Source organism: Hirundo rustica, chromosome 12 (genome assembly GCF_015227805.2).
Source record: "Hirundo rustica isolate bHirRus1 chromosome 12, bHirRus1.pri.v3, whole genome shotgun sequence".
Lineage (NCBI taxonomy): Eukaryota > Metazoa > Chordata > Aves > Passeriformes > Hirundinidae > Hirundo > Hirundo rustica.
The window spans coordinates 3917265-3934927 of record NC_053461.1 but is presented as its reverse complement, the minus strand read 5'-3'; the positions used below and the strand labels follow the sequence as shown (position 1 = coordinate 3934927).

The 17663-nt window shown below is 46.5% G+C and overlaps 1 protein-coding gene across 1 annotated transcript in view; it reads left to right on the top strand.

Annotated features, from left to right (window-relative positions):
• Window positions 1-17663, top strand: part of DNAH1 (dynein axonemal heavy chain 1) — a 72708-nt gene that overhangs the window by 37561 nt on the left and 17484 nt on the right. Inside the window, 23 exon segments of the mRNA XM_040075865.1 lie at window positions 80-229; window positions 713-799; window positions 905-1091; window positions 1205-1296; window positions 1771-1925; window positions 3487-3664; window positions 3780-3974; window positions 4642-4761; window positions 5386-5544; window positions 5822-5923; window positions 7077-7217; window positions 7831-7991; window positions 8663-8820; window positions 8954-9127; window positions 9498-9536; window positions 10605-10783; window positions 11603-11833; window positions 13173-13369; window positions 13727-13862; window positions 15003-15211; window positions 15975-16146; window positions 16505-16696; window positions 17230-17340. Of these exon segments, the coding sequence (XP_039931799.1) occupies window positions 80-229; window positions 713-799; window positions 905-1091; window positions 1205-1296; window positions 1771-1925; window positions 3487-3664; window positions 3780-3974; window positions 4642-4761; window positions 5386-5544; window positions 5822-5923; window positions 7077-7217; window positions 7831-7991; window positions 8663-8820; window positions 8954-9127; window positions 9498-9536; window positions 10605-10783; window positions 11603-11833; window positions 13173-13369; window positions 13727-13862; window positions 15003-15211; window positions 15975-16146; window positions 16505-16696; window positions 17230-17340 (3525 nt within the window).

Here is a 17663-nt window from a genome sequence, read left to right as displayed (position 1 = left end):
CTCAGCCTTGTCAGTTTGCTGGGGAAAAAACCAAGAAATGACAGTGTTTTGGACATTGTGTTGGATCTGTCTGTTCCAGGCTCTCTTTCGTCCTGTGGCTATGATGGTCCCAGATTACTCCATGATTGCTGAGATCTCACTCTACTCTTTCGGGTTTAGTGAAGCCAAAGTCCTTGCAAAGAAGATCACTACAACATTCAAACTGTTGTCAGAACAGCTCAGCTCCCAGGTAGATTCCTTAATGTCCATGAATATTTTTTAAATGTGAGACTTTCTCAGCCTAGGCATGAAGTACCTCGTTGGTTTTCTTGGTGCCTTGTGATAGCATCTCTCAAATCCTATATTTATGGATACACCCATTCTTCATCTTCCTTCCATCTTTCTAATTCTCATTTCTGCTCCTGTGGCTGGACTTGGGTTCACCTTAAATCCTATTTAGGATTACAGAGGCAGGACAGTTGAGCCAAACAGCCCTGCCTGCTTTTCCTTCCATCTAGGATTTTCCATTGTGCACTTACTCTCATCTTTCTCATTCATAGACTGTACAGCTGAGGACTAATTAGTTGTTTGAAGGATACTGAGAATACACTTGGATGAAGGAGGAATTGTTCTAATTTTCTTTTCTCGCCTGCTAACTGAGTGCATGACTAAGTTTACTTTTTTAGGTGTGCTCTTCTATCTGATGACATTGTTTCCTCTGTGCCTTTTTCAGGACCACTATGACTTTGGGATGAGAGCTGTGAAGACTGTCATCTCGACAGCTGGCAATCTCAAAAGAGAGAATCCTGATATGGATGAGGTAAATGTGCTTGTACTTCATGCTGCCATAGACTTATGGGGCCTTTTCTGCAGCCTCATGCAAGAGGAAAGATCTCTGAAGTCCTGAGTTCTTAAATCCTTGCAGGAGCTGATCTGTCTGCGAGCTATAAGGGATGCCAACGTACCCAAATTCCTGCAGGATGACCTCAAACTCTTCAATGGTATCGTCTCAGATTTATTTCCAAATATCAAAGAATCACCTGTTGATTATGGTATCCTGGAAGAAGCCATCCGCAAGTCCTGCATCCAGGCAAATCTGAAGGATGTTGATGGTGAGGGGAAAGGCTCTCCACAAGCTCCCTCTGGACCTGGGCTTTTAATCCAGCATGCTGCTCTAGGAAGGAGATATGTTCCCAGACCCACTCTGCATCATCTTCCTGTACAGGTTTTGTGACTAAATGCATCCAGCTGTACGAGACCACCGTGGTTCGTCATGGCCTGATGCTGGTGGGACCAACAGGTTCTGGGAAGACGAAGGTATGGGTGAGACACTGTGCTGGCCTCAGCAAACCATCACCTACCTAGTGACACAGGGTTGTTTCACAGAAGACCCACACTGGCATTTAAAGCCTCTCTCAGACAGAAGTCAGGGCACAAAGATGCTGCCTGTTAGTAATAATTTATAGCCATGAGGAGGTATATTACTGGTTCACTTCTGAGCTGTGAGATTGGACTAAGGCTTATTGGTTCTGCTGCAGATTTCTAAGGCTGAGACATGCTTTGACCTCTCTAGGTGCTTCAGGCTTCTTGCACAGAAGATCTAACTTCCTCCTCACCTGCATATAGAGTGCTTAATTTCTGTGCTTTTACTTCAGCCAAGCATCTCCGTACTATGATATTACCCTTTACTATGTCTCTTTCTCACTGCATTTGAATGCAGTTGCTGTGAGAGCAAGTGGCGTTGTCGTTCTGGAGCCATGGCAGTTCACTCTGGCTGTGCTGCTTTTGCAGAGTTATGAAGTCCTGGCTGCTGCAATGACATCACTGAAAGGTCAGCCTGCAGCCAGTGGTGGGAATTACGAAGCAGTCCGCTACTTTGTACTGAATCCCAAATCCATCACAATGGGCCAGCTTTATGGAGAATTCAACTTGCTAACGCATGAATGGTAAAGTACAAAACCTTCTTTCCTTTCTTCCAGACAGAAAACAATTTTCTGGTCTTGAGCGTCTTCTCTTCAAGGCTGAGAACCGTTTGGGGTGGTGGCATAAAACCAGGAGCGATCAAGTCCTTATCCCCACCAAGCTACAATAGCCAGTCACAGCGATTTAAGCTGACATCCCTCATTGTGTGCTTGGCCCGTCTGCCAGCACATGCCCAGACAGTTCCTGCAGCTCACTTCCAGCATTAACTGCAGAACAATAATTCAACAGCTTTGAAGCACATGCCCCTGCTCCTAAGATACAGCAGCTTAAAAACACTTGCTTTGCTTCTGAAGAAAAGTGACCTCTGTGCTGTGCACTTGAATTGTTCTATTATAAACACTCTGGTATCCTTGAGTGATGAGGAATGACTTTGAGGCAGAAAAAGGCATTTCATTCCCGTTGCCAGGGCTCTTGCTTGCTTACATGGTTTGGAAACAAGAACTGAGAGCCCACTTGCCCTCTTTACAGCCAGGTCCTACTGCTTATGTTTCCATATGTGACCTGAGGCTGACTTTGCAGCCCACTTTATCCATAAGCTAGGATGTGAGAAGCAGTGTGAATCTCCCTGTGGTCCTGTCAGCCAGCGCTTGTTTCAGGACAAAGCTAAAGATTGTGTTCTGTAAAATGAGGGAAACTAAACATATATAAAAATAACTGCCTCTAGGAAAAGTGCAAGCCAGTAAATGTTACTGATGCTGTACCAGAGCTTCCCAACTTAGGATCTGGTACATATTTACTGAAGGACATTTTATAGGAGCTCCAATTAAGCTCAACAGTTTATTTATGATGTGACTCTACACAGGCATGTCAATGTGACAAAAAGAAAAATACAGCAGTTGTGTAAAATATATCTGCAGACAAATCCATCTGCTTTAATCAGCTGAGCTTTAGAACAGACTGTTTTCCCTTGATCTCAATAACAATACCCTGGAATTCACTAGTACTATAAAAATAACAAATAATTATTTAATAGCAGGAGTCGAGCCCAGGGTCTGAATGGAAACAGCACTCCAGGTTTCCATGTACAGATTAAATTCTTGCTGTCAACAGCCAGCATTCCTTGTGTCTGCTCTCCTGGTCACCAGCTGCAGCACCACCCAGGTTCACAGGCAGCTGAGGATGGGAAACTTGAGCTATAAAGAGGGTAGGGTTATGCTCTTTAGCCTGTATTTATCCTTGTAACCCTGAGAAAAAGAGGCACCTCCAGAGAGCAGATAATCTGAACTGGATGCTAGCAAGGCCTCTTTACTCTTCACTGAGGACAGAGATTTTAAAGGGAAGCTTGACATCTTATAGTTAAATGACACGAATTCCAGAACCTGATGCCCAAAGAAATTGTTTTGTGGTGTCACTCAGGCCGAGATATGTCTCATTAAAAAAAAAAGAGTGGGGTGGACCTTTTTGCAGCTCATGGATAAGGGAGACACATGAACCAGGATAAGATTGCCTTTTGTGGTGGGAACTTTGCCATTTATTTCAGCAAAACCAGGATGGGCCAAGCCCTGCCTTCCTCCTGCCTTTCAGGACGGACGGGATCTTTTCCACACTCATCCGCCGGGGAACCGTGGCCGCTGACTCCAACAAGAAGTGGTACATGTTTGATGGGCCAGTGGACGCTTTGTGGATTGAGAATATGAACACGGTACTTGATGACAATAAGAAGCTGTGCCTCAGCTCGGGGGAAATCATCAAGATGACAGAGGTAACTCATCCCTTCCGCTTTCGCTGCCTGTTTTCTGAATGCTTTCCTCCCTGCACTGAAATATGTATCAAAACTCAGCAGGTCCTTATCCTTTCTTTTCTTTTATAATTTCCAGAGCATGACCATGATGTTTGAAGTCCAGGATTTGGCTGTTGCCTCCCCTGCCACAGTCTCCCGCTGTGGCATGGTTTATCTGGAACCCAGCATTTTGGGGCTGGAGCCCTTCATTGAATGTTGGCTGAAAACGATGCCAGATGTCATGCAGCGATTCTCACAGCAGCTGGCATCTCTCTTCAAGAGATTCCTCCAGGTGAGCTACTGTTCTGTTCCAGCCTTTCCATGTCATCTTGAATATCAACCAGCACAGGCTTGTCAAGGCCTGGATTTAAATGCCATTGTGGGAACATTTCCTACCAGCATAATTTCTATCATGGAAACTTCTCTGTGAAATCTGTGGCTTTAATAGAGGTTATTCACTGGTCTCTGTAGATGTGACTATGTCTTATTGGTCATTATAGTTGGGTTTATTTCATTTTAAAATTATCTTCTGGACAAAACCACTCTTAGTGCAGTTCCATAGCTTACAGTGGAGTACCTCCAGGGGAAAGGCTGTACAAACAAGTCTTGTTTTTTCTACTCTGCTGGTAAGCCATTATTTTAATGAAGAACCTGGAGCTACAAAGGAAAATTCTGAAGGGAGCAAACCATTTAACAGCAGTGATAGCACAAGGTGCACCTAACTGTTGCACAGAACCAAAAGGGAGGCCCAGAGGTTTCTTGGTGTCAAGACTGAACCAAGGGCTTCATCTTGCTTTTCTCAAGTAAAAATGGTGGTGCTTGGGATGCAGTTGGAAATGGCAGCATTCTCAGTCACATGCTCCCTGCTAAACATGACATGATGGAGGTGAACAAGGAGGTAAAACCAAAGGCAGCTGTGCTGGATGGTGACACTGAGCTGTCCCTGCCTATCTTTCCAGGAGGCCATTGACTTTGTACGAAGCTCTGTGAAGGAGATAATTACCTCTACAGACGGTAACCTCACAAGAAGCCTCCTGGTGCTCTTGGAATGTTTGTATCAGCCTTTCATTCCCATTAAGGTAGAATTTGCTACCTCTTATCACTGTTACTTGTGTCTGTAACTCTAAGGATGCTAAGTTATGGAAAGGGTTAGTCACCAGAGAGCAAGATGCTGGTGCAGAAAGGTCATGCTATAGCTCAACTACGTGGCAGAAGGTAATTCAGCATCCAGAAAAGCGCAGGTAAACCTGGAAGGATTATGCTCTGTCTGCTGAAGGAACACAAGATAAGCTCCATGCCTACCAGGCTGGAGGGCAGAGGTTCACTTTTATTTATAGCAGTGGGAATTGGAGAATGAGTGGAAAGCAGAGATCAGAGCTGAGCAGTGATGCACTTCAGATTGCAGGTCCTTTGAGAATTAGTATTGAAGAAGGCTGAACAATTTTCAAATTAAAAACCTAAGACTAAAATCTTCTCCCATCTCCTGTTGAGCAACATTAGTTCAGCAAAGGGAGTCTCTCAAGTACACCAATGAAACAACAAAATTTAATCCACAGAATATATTAACAAGACCTATGAAAAACTGGCTAGAAAAAGCTACATAGACACTGAATAGAATGATGAGAAAATTAAGAAGAGTCTGGGGTTTGTGTGCATTAATTATACCTGAGAAATTTTTTTTTCTGCTTATCTCTGGTTCTAAGGGATTTAAGACAATTCCCCGGGAGAAGATTGCTCGTATGGGAGAGCTGATTGAACCTTGGTTTATATTTGCCTTGATCTGGAGTGTGGGGGCTACTGGAGATTCCCCAAGTCGTGAGGCCTTTAGCTCATGGCTCAGGAAGAAGATGTCAAAGGAAAGGGTGAGTAAAGGAAAAGCAGATCTTCTCCCATTATAGAGGAATTAGTAGTGAGGAATGGGGATCAGAGCTGCATGCCTGGAGGCTTTGGATGGACTTCCTGTTGGCATCTGGTATGCCATTCTCTCAAAGGGACCCCTGGAGCTGGAAATTCTGGGAGAGACCTGTACCCCCTGCCCTGGGTAGCATCCCATTAGTAAAGTCTTCCTTGAAGTAGTGTATATCCTGGTGTGACTTCAGCTGAGTGGCATCCAGGTTCACCACAGCTTCATTCTCACAGGTCAAGTTACTCTTCCCAGAAGAAGGACTGGTTTATGACTATAAACTGGATGATGCTGGGCTTAGCAGTACTGAAGATTTGGATGAGGATGCCCCTGGACAGGTAAAATATTTCATTTTTAATTCCAAGCTGGGTAATTTAGGAGGAGAGACCAGAAAGCAAGGAGAGACCAGAAAGCAACAGTCCTACAGGATTTGGTAGGATTTGCTCATCAAGGGCAAAGAAAGGCCTATAGGAAGCAAACAAGAATGTTTAAATCAAAATTAAGCTTTTCATTGAATCAAGAAGGCAGTTTCTTGCCTTCAGAGTTGTGAACCAGATCTTTCAAAGCTGAGCCAAGAGCTGGTCAGTTGAGACCTGAGTGCCTCTGTCAGTGCCCAGAAAAGTGAGAGGTGGCACAGCTGTGGCTGCTGGAGGACAGGGAGAAGCTCAGATGGATGGAGCTGTCTACGTTAGAAAGTAGTTAACAACAGCAGAAGAGCAATGTGCAGCAGAGTCTGGAGTAGCAGCGAGGCAGATAAATATTCCATCTTTTTCACAAGAGACTGCAGTGTAGGGCATGTCAGGGTCATCTTGACTGACAGTCACCAGACTGGACTAAAAGGAGTTTAAAAGGGAGGGGAAATGCTTCCCCTTCCTGAAATGAAACAAAGAACCCTACATGAGTGTCAAATGCTTAACAGAAGGTGCCAGTATAGTCTCTGTGAGAAGGTCACATGGGGTGGTCAGGAGTGTAGATTTTCTCCTGTACTCTCCAGCACAGCCCTGGCAGAAGCTCCAGCTCATGTGTATAGCAGCCTCTGGGAGGCTCATCTGCAGCTTCAATCTAGCACAAGAGATCCTTGTCTTGTACAAGTAGAAAACCTCCTGTGCCTCTGAGTGCAGTGTGGGTGATGGCATGGAACAGGAAGACAGATAAGCCCCCTCTGCCATGGGCAGAATTCCTATTCTTGCAGATATCACAAGTGCTCCTTGATCCCAATCCTCAGAAGGGAGGGCAGGTGTGTTGGTGCTGGGGCAATGACCTCTAACTCTGGGGCTCTGTCCCTCCCAGAAGTGACGAGTCAAACACTCCCAGCATTTCCATACAGAAAGGTAAGGGTGGCAAGACTCAACAGAGGGACTGGGAACCCGCATTTCTCATCAGAATCTGAGCTGCTGCATGGGGAGTGGTGACATGCAAAATAGCAGAAATAGTTTTCCTTTCCCTAGAAGAGATAGATGCCCCCTCTAAGCAGACTCCGATCTCTTTCAGGTGCACTGGGAGGTGTGGCTGGATGCTACAGCAAAGTTCACCATGGTTCCAGACACCAACTTCTGTGACATTATTGTGCCCACGATGAACACAGTCCGAATGGCCTATCTGCTGGAGCTGCTGCTCACCAACTATAAGCCAGTACGTGCCCAGCCTTGTCCGTGAATTTTTGATTCAACCTCTTCCTCTCCCAGCGCAGTCATAACTTAACAGCTACCTAATACTTTGAGATTATTTCCCGCTTCCATGGACTTGTATTTGTCTGCTCCAAATCTGTGTTTAAGCACTGAGAGTTATCCATTCAGTCCCCAGGCACCAAGCCAGCACCCCAAAGGAATATCAACACTCAGTTGTTCAATCAAAACACCCCAATTGCTAGATAGCCCATCACCATCCCTCTTTACCTGTTTCCTACAGTTCCATTTCATACAGTTCCATTTCATACTTCTCTGGTTGGATTCCATCCACACCAAGAGGTTTTTGGTGTTGGGCCGCTGATCTTATTGAAGAAGCAAGCCCAACAGGTCCTCTCCCAACCTTCAAAGGGAAAGGTCCTTCTGCCTAAAAGAGCAGTAACCTGTATTTCCTCCAGCAAATGTCAGAATGCTGGGAAAGAGGCTGCTTTGTGGGAAATGGATTTGTAGAGAATTTTTAAAGCTTGACAGAAGGCTTGCATAGCTTTAAAAATTCTCTACAAATCCACTTCCCACACTGCTTGCCTACGATTATGCTGCATTGCTGATTGTGCTTCTAGGTTCTTTGCATTGGTCCCACTGGCACAGGGAAGACTCTCACAATTGCAGACAAGCTTTTGAAGAACTTGCCTAACAAATACATCACCCACTTCCTGATGTTTTCAGCACGGACCTCTGCTAACCAAACCCAGGATCTCATCGACAGCAAACTGGATAAGAGGCAAGATTCCTTTCTGTGTGTGCAAAGGCAGTATCCCTGAGCTCCGTGTTTCTATCAGCTTGGCTATTTAGTTTCATCCCAAGACCTGAGCATGTACAGCTGTAGATAATGTGTAGGACACACAGCACAGCTCAGGTGGGATTGTGAGAGCCAATAATAGCTTGTTATAATGGAAAGAAAGCGATAAGGATTAGTGAGGGTCAGTAAAAGTTGCTCCAATTCTAGTTATTCCAGAAATACTGCATTTCACAGCACAGGTGTTTGCAAACCCTGGTGTGGGATCTTTACAGAAAGTGATGAAGGGAGAAAATGTGGCTGCCCACCCGCAATCCCACTCCCCACAGTAAACAGCTTCGATTTCACCTCCCTGGTCAGCCACTGGCTTGAAGTTTCCAGCAGACTCATGGTCTCAAGCTTTGCTTTTGTTTGCATGCATTTACTCCTTGGCATTGTGCATAAGTAGACAAAATTTCACTTGGAGAGAAGCCAGTGCCTGAGACATTGCTCCAGATCTTTTCCATGCAAAGTCCCTTACAAAGGAGTGTAAAAATAGCTGAAACTGTTGACTCGGGAAGCGTACAGAGAAAAAAAACCCATGCCTTTGGATCAAGTTAGAAGTACCTTTTCAATAGGAGCTGTCCTGTGTCCTGCCACGGGTTCTGTCCTTGCAGGAGGAAGGGAGTGTTCGGGCCTCCAGTTGGTCGGTACTTCATATTTTTTATCGACGACTTGAACATGCCCATGCTGGAGCAGTACGGAGCCCAGCCGCCCATCGAGCTGCTGCGGCAGTGGATGGACCACGGCGGCTGGTACGACCGCAAACAGATCGGTATGAGCCACATCCCACGCCCAGAGCTCTTGGCAGAAGTTGGCCTGTTAGACAGGTGTACCTGCCGTGGGGATTTGTACCGAGGGGTTTTAGCTACAACTCAGCACTCATTCCTGATTTCGCACTCTCAAAGGTACTTTTAAGAAGCTGGTAGATATTAATTTTGTCTGTGCCATGGGACCTCCTGGAGGGGGAAGGAATCCTGTCACTCCGCGCCTCACTCGCCATTTCAACTATCTCTCCTTCACCGAGATGGATGACAGCAGCAAGAAGAAGATCTTCACCACCATCCTTGGCAGCTGGATGGGTAAGCCCTGCAGAGAACTGCCACCTTCTCCTCATGTTGAAAGTCAGCTTGAAAATGGAGTTTGGAAGGGGACCAGTTAATATTGATGATCTGATCAAAGTGTTGAAAGCTGGAACTTGCAGTAGTCACTTGAAGATGCTTTAGGGAAAGCGTTTTATGAGGCCAGCAAACAGAGAGCTCATACACTATTTAATCTCAGAGCCAAACTCTGCTGGTGCAAATCAGCAAACTTCAGCTCTGGCTTTCACAGTTGAAATATGTTATCCAATAGCTTGGGCCTTTCAAAGAGTATTTTATTTGTGATGGGTGATGCAGATATTCTTAACCTCAGCAGGTAAAGCTGGAACTAATTTTTTTTGTCTTTTTCTAGATGGACTCCTAGGAGAAAAAAGTTACAGAAATCCAGTGCGTAAGTAAGAGCAGAAAGATGAGAGACTGTGAACAGAACAAGCTGGTGAGCACAGCATGGCACAGCTTACCTGTGCTTTCAGCAGACAGACACTTGCCCAGACAGCAGCCTTCTGTGGAAGCAGAGCCTTCTGTTACTCTCCATCTGCTGCAGCCTGCAGACAGCTGAGCAGGGTGGATCTGAGCATGGTGCTACAGCCACCATGAAAAAAGGGTTCATTTGGAGTGAAATGAGTCCTCTTAAACTTGACGGGGTGGGAATTTAGGATCATCCTTGCAAATATGCCCTCATCTGCAAATCTGCCAGTAGAAAGGAGTGAGAATAATCAGCTATGGGAGAAGCAAAGCAGAGCTTTCTGAATACTTGCAATATTCAGAATCACCACTACCTGACTGTGATCTCAGGAGCACACTGAAACATCTAGTTATGATTTAGAAAGAAATAAAAGGATTTTTGAAATGATGCAAAAAAAGTGCAAAATGCAGGGGTGTCATAGGGCTCTACTGCTCCAGGAGTGTTTGTAATAAACTTCATTGGGAGAAAAAAATTATGCTCTAAAACTGGCAGCTGTGTTTAAATCTTGCCAGATTATTGCATAAGAAATTATTCCTCAGTGGCTTTGCATTTGCCGAACATAATGAATTGCAGGGGGTTTAGCTAAGAGGGCATTCACACCTCCTAGCTTAAAAGTAGCTGAGATTTAACTGCGGGAGTGCAAGGAGGGAGAAGGAAAACCTGTCTGGAATATTTCAGGTTGGCATCAATTACCTGTCTCGCTGTGCCTCCTCTGTTCCTGGGGAGCATGAAGTCTTCACAGCACAGAATCACTGTAAAGCATTCTTGCACCCTGAATCTGGTTCACATTAGTTGATAAACCCATTGGCAGCTCTCCACTGCAGTGAGCAGGTGCTTGGTCAGGTCCCTCAGTGTCTCTGCAGAAAAAATTGTGTTCCTGTCCAAGTCCTGGCCAGCACCTCTGCCACTCAATGCCACCTTCTGCACTGCAAGGACCCTCTCAGCCCAGAGTTACCATCTTGACATCCTCTCCTACTACTTGTGTCTCTGCAGCAGGAGCAGTTGCAGTGAAAGACTTGAACGAGCCCTTAGTTGATGCCACAATCTCCGTGTATATGACCATCACATCCCAGCTGCTGCCCACACCAGCAAAGTCACATTATACCTTCAACCTGAGAGACCTCTCCAAGGTGTTCCAGGGCATGCTCATGGCTGAGGCTGGCAAGGTCGAGGTGAGTCCTCCAATCAGCACAGCCCTGCCACCCAGGGCAAGACCAGAAACATTCTAGTTGAGGCCTCATTCACAGGCTGCAAACAGGCTTCAATTTCCCATGGAAGATGCATTTTGATATGGCTCAGTGGGTGTGGTGGCCTCCCCTTTGGCCATTGCCTGGTACCGGTAGCAGGCAGACGCCCCCTTCATCACAGCCCTTCCTTGGCGTGGAAGCAGGTGAGTGGCCACAGCCCACTCACAGTAGGACACAGCCCACCCATTCAGCCCATCCATGGATGGAGCCATGGGGGACCAGGCAGGGGCCAAGTAGGGGCAGAGGTGTTGTCCTATTACCTGCTTCTGCCCCTTTAGCTCTCCTGAGGACCTTGCTCTGGCTCCAGCCTGGCGAGTAAAGATTGAATTATCACAGGAAGTACTTAGGACCCTAAGTGCTATAGGTTCTGTGCTATCAGCCAAATATAGGGATCTTTCAAAAAACACACAAGAAAACGGTAAAATTTAAATCAAACAGAGGAAAGATAAGAACAAAGAACATAAAATTTAAATCTCTCAAAGAAAGCCCGGCATATGGACAAATAGAGGGGGATACACTGATGCTGTAATGAGCTCTCTGCAAAGCAGCTGTTTTGACAAGACTTGTTTTTGTGAGGAGAAGGGAAAGCAGCTTCCTCCTCCCAGTTCTTTCTCCGCTCCAGTTGCCTTTTAACAGGAGTGGAGTTGGCCACATGCTGGGCAGGAACCAGCTTTCCTGACAGCAGTGCTCATAACACTTCTCTGCTTCTCTCACGGGGGCTGTGTTGCTGGGATTTCCTACCAGAACAAAGAGCACCTGCTGAGATTGTGGTACCACGAGAGCTGCCGGGTCTTCCGTGATCGCTTGGTCAGTGAGGAGGACCGGACCTGGTTTGACAGCCTAATGACAGAGAAGATGGAGGAGCTTGGCACCACTTTTGAGGAGGTCATTCCTTCCCAGCCAGTTCTGTTTGGAGACTTTATGGAGCCAGGTGCCAATGTCAAAGTATACCAAGCGATCGACAGCCAGGACAAGGTAAGGACCCTGGGAATCACATTGTGAACTATGTTCACATCTTCCCAGTCTTCTACAAAGGAAAACAGTAATAGTAACAATAGTGGTGCTTTAATTAGAGGTGTCTGAAACTACAAACTGTCCCAGGGGTCTCCTGTGAAATCCTAGCACATATATGAATAGTGGCTGTTCTTGTTGTGATGGGCAGTTGAGGTGGAACAAGCTGTCTCTGCATTGCAATCCTGGAGGCAGTCTGCTATGCCAAATCTCCCAAATGAGCCACACTTGGGACTGAAAAGTGAAATTTGCTGGAAAGAAATGGCACATTACCCCCAAACAATACTATTTTTGCCATTAAAGACTTCACAATTGACCTTTACGAGTAATTAATGTTACTGCCAGTCTCCCTGTTGGAGAAGATACTGGGAGTACTTGGGTAGTGGTAATTAAGCAAAGGCAATGAGTGGTGCGTTTTGCACTCATTATCAGAAAGAGATGATTATTCTGTTGTCTCTCCTCTTGTGATAGCAGTGTGACAAGGGCTGGTAATTAACTGAGCTTTCCAATGCCTTTTGCAGAGTAGGTAGGCCTGTTCCCCACTGAAGTGAGCACAGCTGAGACAGCCAGACATAGAGGCAGCTGCACACTCCCCACTGCTGCACACAGGACTTTGGCATCTAGGCAGGGCTCTCAGTACTGTATGAATTCCAGCTGGTGCTGCTTTCCCAGCTTCACAGTGAGATTGCTGAGGGGGTAGGATCAAATCCCAGATGTCTTCATGCTTCATTTCCTTCTCTGGCCTGAGGGTACTGTTGAAGAGAGCCTTGGGAAGGACAAAAGAAACTGCTCCTGCAGCTATTCCATGTGATGGCTGGACATCTATAGCCAGTGTTGTTTTTTTCCCCAGCACCTGTGGCTTTCCAGCCAGAATCCTAACCACAGGATTCAGCAGCAGGCAGTGGTCAGCTATAGAGCAAGGAAACTAACCCAGAGGGAGGCTCTGGAGCAGTATGGATCAGGCAGCCATAAGCTGCCTTTTTATTTTTTTTATCTTTTATTTTGAACTACACCCTGCTGTTTCTCGAGGCAAACAGCACAGTTGGGAACAGCAGACTGTAGTCACTTGCCTGAGTTAGTTTAAGGTCACCACTGAGCAGCCACTGCCCCCACCACTAACTAAATTCAGCCCATCCAATGGCAGTTCCTTACAGGAGCCTGGAGGAGAGCTGCTCCCAGGCTCTGTTAAGCACCAGGCTCTGCCCTCCCCTACTCCTGGCTGTGCCAGCAGACAATAAACCCCCTGCCACACACACACAATTGCTTTTATCTGGTAGTCACAACTGTGTGTTTCTACCCACAGCTGAAGTTTGTGATTGAGGACTACCTGGAGGAGTACAATCAAAGCAACACCCCAGAACTGAAGCTTGTGCTCTTCATGGATGCGATACAGCACATCTGCCGAATCAGCCGGATTCTGCGGCAGGCTCCGGGGAATGCTCTTCTCCTGGGTGTTGGGGGAAGTGGGAGACAGTCTCTCACCAGACTGGCATCTCACATGTAAGTAATGAACTCCCACCTATGCATGTAAAGGGGTGCAGCTCCATTGGGGCTGTCTTCAGAGGATCCCTTTTTCTGTGGCAGTCACATATTTTTTCAGGCCGCCAAGTCCTCAAACGAGTCAAGATCTAGGACTCAGTTAACATGCTGCACTAGCCAGCTCAGGGTATCTCTGCTCTGTGTAAAACATGCTCCTGGGTTGGTGGCTGTCCTTGCTGCACGAGGACTAGCATGTGCTCAGACTCACTGCAGGAAAACAACTTCCTTGAGTCCTTTCACCCTGGGTCCACAAGACATACTGGGAATTGACAGAATGTTTTAATTTAATGTAACTCCACAGGCTTCTTTTTCCTTTAGGGCAGAAAATGAATGTTTCCAGATTGAACTGTCCAAAAATTATGGCATGACCGAATGGCGAGATGATGTGAGGAAGGTCATGATGAAAGCAGGCCTTCAAAGTCTACCCAAGACCTTCCTATTTGTAGACACACAGGTACAGGAGTATTAATTAGCATGGCAGATTCCTTTTCAAAAGGAGTCAGAAACACATCTCTAAGCTCAATAAATTCCCCTACAGGGTATTAAGGAACTTGACACAGACCAGACATAGCTTGTATTTCTTCAGTAGCCTATATTCATCATCCTATAAAAGAGCCCCAGGGAAGCTAGAGGTGGTGCATTTATTGCTAGAGGGTCTGTAGAGCTGTGTGTGAGTGGGTGGATTCTTCTCCTGCACAAGGAAGCTTCCTTCAGCTCCATCCAAGTGTTTGGTGGGTACATAGATTTTAGCTGTCCGAAACTAAGCACTTTTGGCCACTGATATTAGAAGTCCTAAGTAAAATGATTCTTTTCCTTTTCAAAAAGAGAGTAGATTTAGGACCTTATGCCTGCTGGTTCCACAGGATAATGCTGGCTGTAACTGTAAACTGTAACTTGCTAATGAGTAGGCAAATTTCCACTTCTGGAATCACAGTTATGTTCCCCATAGGCTTTTTTACTGCCTTCATTATCATAGGAACCATTCCCTTGTGGCAGAGCCCTAAGCAGCAAGATGAGCATCAGTCAAATGCTACTTGTTCTTGCAGCCTTTTCCCTGCAGTGAGAAGCATATGTGGGAGCAAAGGGGCCCAGGAGGGTGCATTTTAGTCAAGGAGATGGATGCTGTGTATTTCTGATGTAGCAAAGGTGGAGAGGTGAATGTAGCGCTGGAGGGAGATCGTCCCACAGACTGTGACACATCCCTACAATTACTCTGTCTCCCACATTGATAAGCTTTATTTTAATAATGAAGTGTTCTGTGCTGGAGGAAGGAAGACACGGAGCAACCAGGTGTCTGGGGTCTGACTGCAGAGGCAGGGAGCGAGAGCCTGAGCTCAGTTCGTGTGTAAAGAGGCAGGGAATGGGCAGAAGGATGTTTGTTGTTAAACACACCCTCCCACCTCTGAGATATGGCTGTTTAATTGGACATGCTGGACAAGAATCAGGGTGTGCCTTTCTGGAGCCAAATGATCACAAAAATTGTTTCTTATAACTGAGGCTGAGGGCTGTACTTATGCAGAAATTATCTCCATGGCATGTGAGACATAAGTGTCTTCTGACTTAAGAAACTGCTTTTTTTTTTCCATCTACTTAGATTAAAAATGAATCCTTCCTCGAAGATATCAACAACTTGCTCAACTCTGGTGACATTCCCAACATTTACAATCCCGAGGACCAAGACCAGATCCTGACAGCTATGAAGCCTATTGTTCGAGATTTGGGGCAGCAGCCCACCAAGGCCAATTTGATGGCTGCGTTCACAGCACGGGTTCGCAGCAATATCCATATGGTCCTGTGCATGAGGTACTTCAGACCCACAACTCCATGCTTGTAATGCTAATTATTCCCTCCTTATCCTTTGCCTTTCATCCCTGTGTAACGGGATCTTTATTTCCAAGCCCCAGACTTTGCAGAAGGCAGAAGAATAGGAGTATGGTTTGCATAACACCTTCCCCCCCTTTTTTTTTAACACTTTGCTTGTCTCAAAATGAAGTTTGAATTTTTCAAGAGTATGATTAGGTGTGATTCAGATGAAACACAAGGTACTTCCTCCTCTCTGCACCACTGAGCCATTTGTTACAGACATATCTTGCTTTAATTTGTGTTTTCTCGGGAATCTAATGCATAGTCTATAACCAGCTTGCTCTCTTGCAGGAGGGATACCAGAAGGAACAGGTTATTCTCAGTGCAAGAACAAGTAGAAAACTCAGGGCCATGATTATGGTTTGGTGGTGTGATCTCTGCACGCACCTGCTTCAAATAAACTTCAGAGCGTGTTCATTTCTTGTTCCTTAAGTGCTGTCCCTAGAGAGGGACCCATAAAACATCACCCTACTACCGTCTTAAAACTTCCAGAATATCCCAAGCAAAGGAATGAGCTCAGACATGCATCTTTGGGCATGCAGCTCACTGCCTGAACTTTCATTCCCCTTTTTCCTCCTTCCCTGGGTGTATTCCTGTCCCTCTGCTCCGCAAGGTTTCAGGGTGGCTCCATAGGAGGAAAGGTGTTTTATCCTTGTATTTGGAGCCAGCTGTAACACATCTTCTCTGCACTCCTTGCCCTCAGCCCGATCGGAGAAGTGTTCCGCGCACGCTTGAGGCAGTTCCCCTCTCTTGTCAACTGCTGTACCATTGACTGGTTCAGTGAGTGGCCTGCTGAAGCCCTGCAGAGCGTTGCCTCCTCCTTTCTGAATGAACTCCCACTTCTTGGAAGCCGTACCGACGATACGGACGGGATGGTACGTGCCACACTCGAGAATACTCTGCTCCCCTGGGTTCAGTGTGCTCCGTCTCTGGGTACACCAAGACAACGGATGCAGGACACACCCTCAGAAGTGTCCTACCCTGCAGTAGATATGTTCCATGGCAGGATCATTTGAATGCAGAGCTGCGTGGCTTTGGATGCCTTGAAACAGGCTTGGCCATTTGTCACCTCTCTGTGGCACTAAAGCCCTCCCACACAAGTAAGCTCTGCTGTGACTCTGCTGTATAGTTTGGCTCTTCAAAAGCAACTTTTGCTTTCTCTGGGCATCTCATGGATTTGCCTTTCATATGTTCAGTACTGAATAAGATTGTTTCTTTCCTTTCTCCTTGTAGATTCAAGTATGTGTAGCAATCCACCAGAGCGTGGCAAAGAAGTGCCAGTTGTTCCTAGCAGAACTGGGCAGACACAATTATATCACTCCCAAAAGCTACCTGGAGTTCCTCAGCATCTTCAGTTCCCTCATTGGAAAGAAGCAACAGGAGCTGAAGACAGCCAAGAACAGGATGCAAAATGGCCTAGACAAGGTTTGTCCCTCATACCCAGGAAAGTTTTGGGGCCACCCCCTATTCACTCTGAGCAGTGTATTTATAGCTGCAGAGATGGAGCGAGATGTCCTACACAGGACCTGTGTAACAGGAAAAAACTCAGGCTAAAGCAAGTGCCTTGTGCCAGGGCCAGTCTTTCTGAAGGTCTGGGTCTGTAACAGATCTAAAAGAATAATGATCCCCAGTCTTTGGGGACCACAAATCTCTGTGTAGCTCAGCGCTCAGGGTGTTCCTTACTAACTCTGTAGTTGAAAGCCCTCTAACAAACATTGTTCTGCTGCCTCATTGCCACGAGCTTATGAGGTATTGCCTAACATGTGCAGGCAGCGTTAGGCACTACTGTTCATAAGCACACCACAGTGTCAGACTGTCGCTTAAGCAGGAACCAGGGCAAGACCTGTGCTTTGCACAGCCCAACGCTTGGCAGGGAGCACCCTGCATAGCAGCACAGCCCTTTCCTAGGGCTTCCCATGGCTGCTGCCCCTGCTCTTAACTCTGTTTTGCTCCCATAGCTCCTGCAAACAGCAGAGGATGTAGTGAAGATGCAGGAGGAGCTGGAGTCCTCCCGCCCTCTCCTGGCACAAGCAGCCAAGGACACCGAGGCAACCATAGAACAGATAAAGGTACCGCTGCTGGGCAGCCCTGCACTTTGTAACTCTGACTGCTCAGACTGGATTGGACGCAGGCTGCAGGGGCCTGGCAGGGGTTGTGCAAAAATCCTGCTTGATCGGAGGTAAAAACGCTTCAGATTGGCACGGCAGATATTTGTGCGGAGCTGCACTGACAGCAAAACCTGCCTCCTGCTCTGCTGCTGGTAAGCACCAGTTGTTGCAGGAGCAGTGGCTTCCATGCCTGTCTGAAACCACCACCCAGGGGTCAGTCAGCAGAGCTCCCAGCTCCCAGGCCCTTGCAAGCACAGTCTAGCAACACCAGCACAACCCACAAG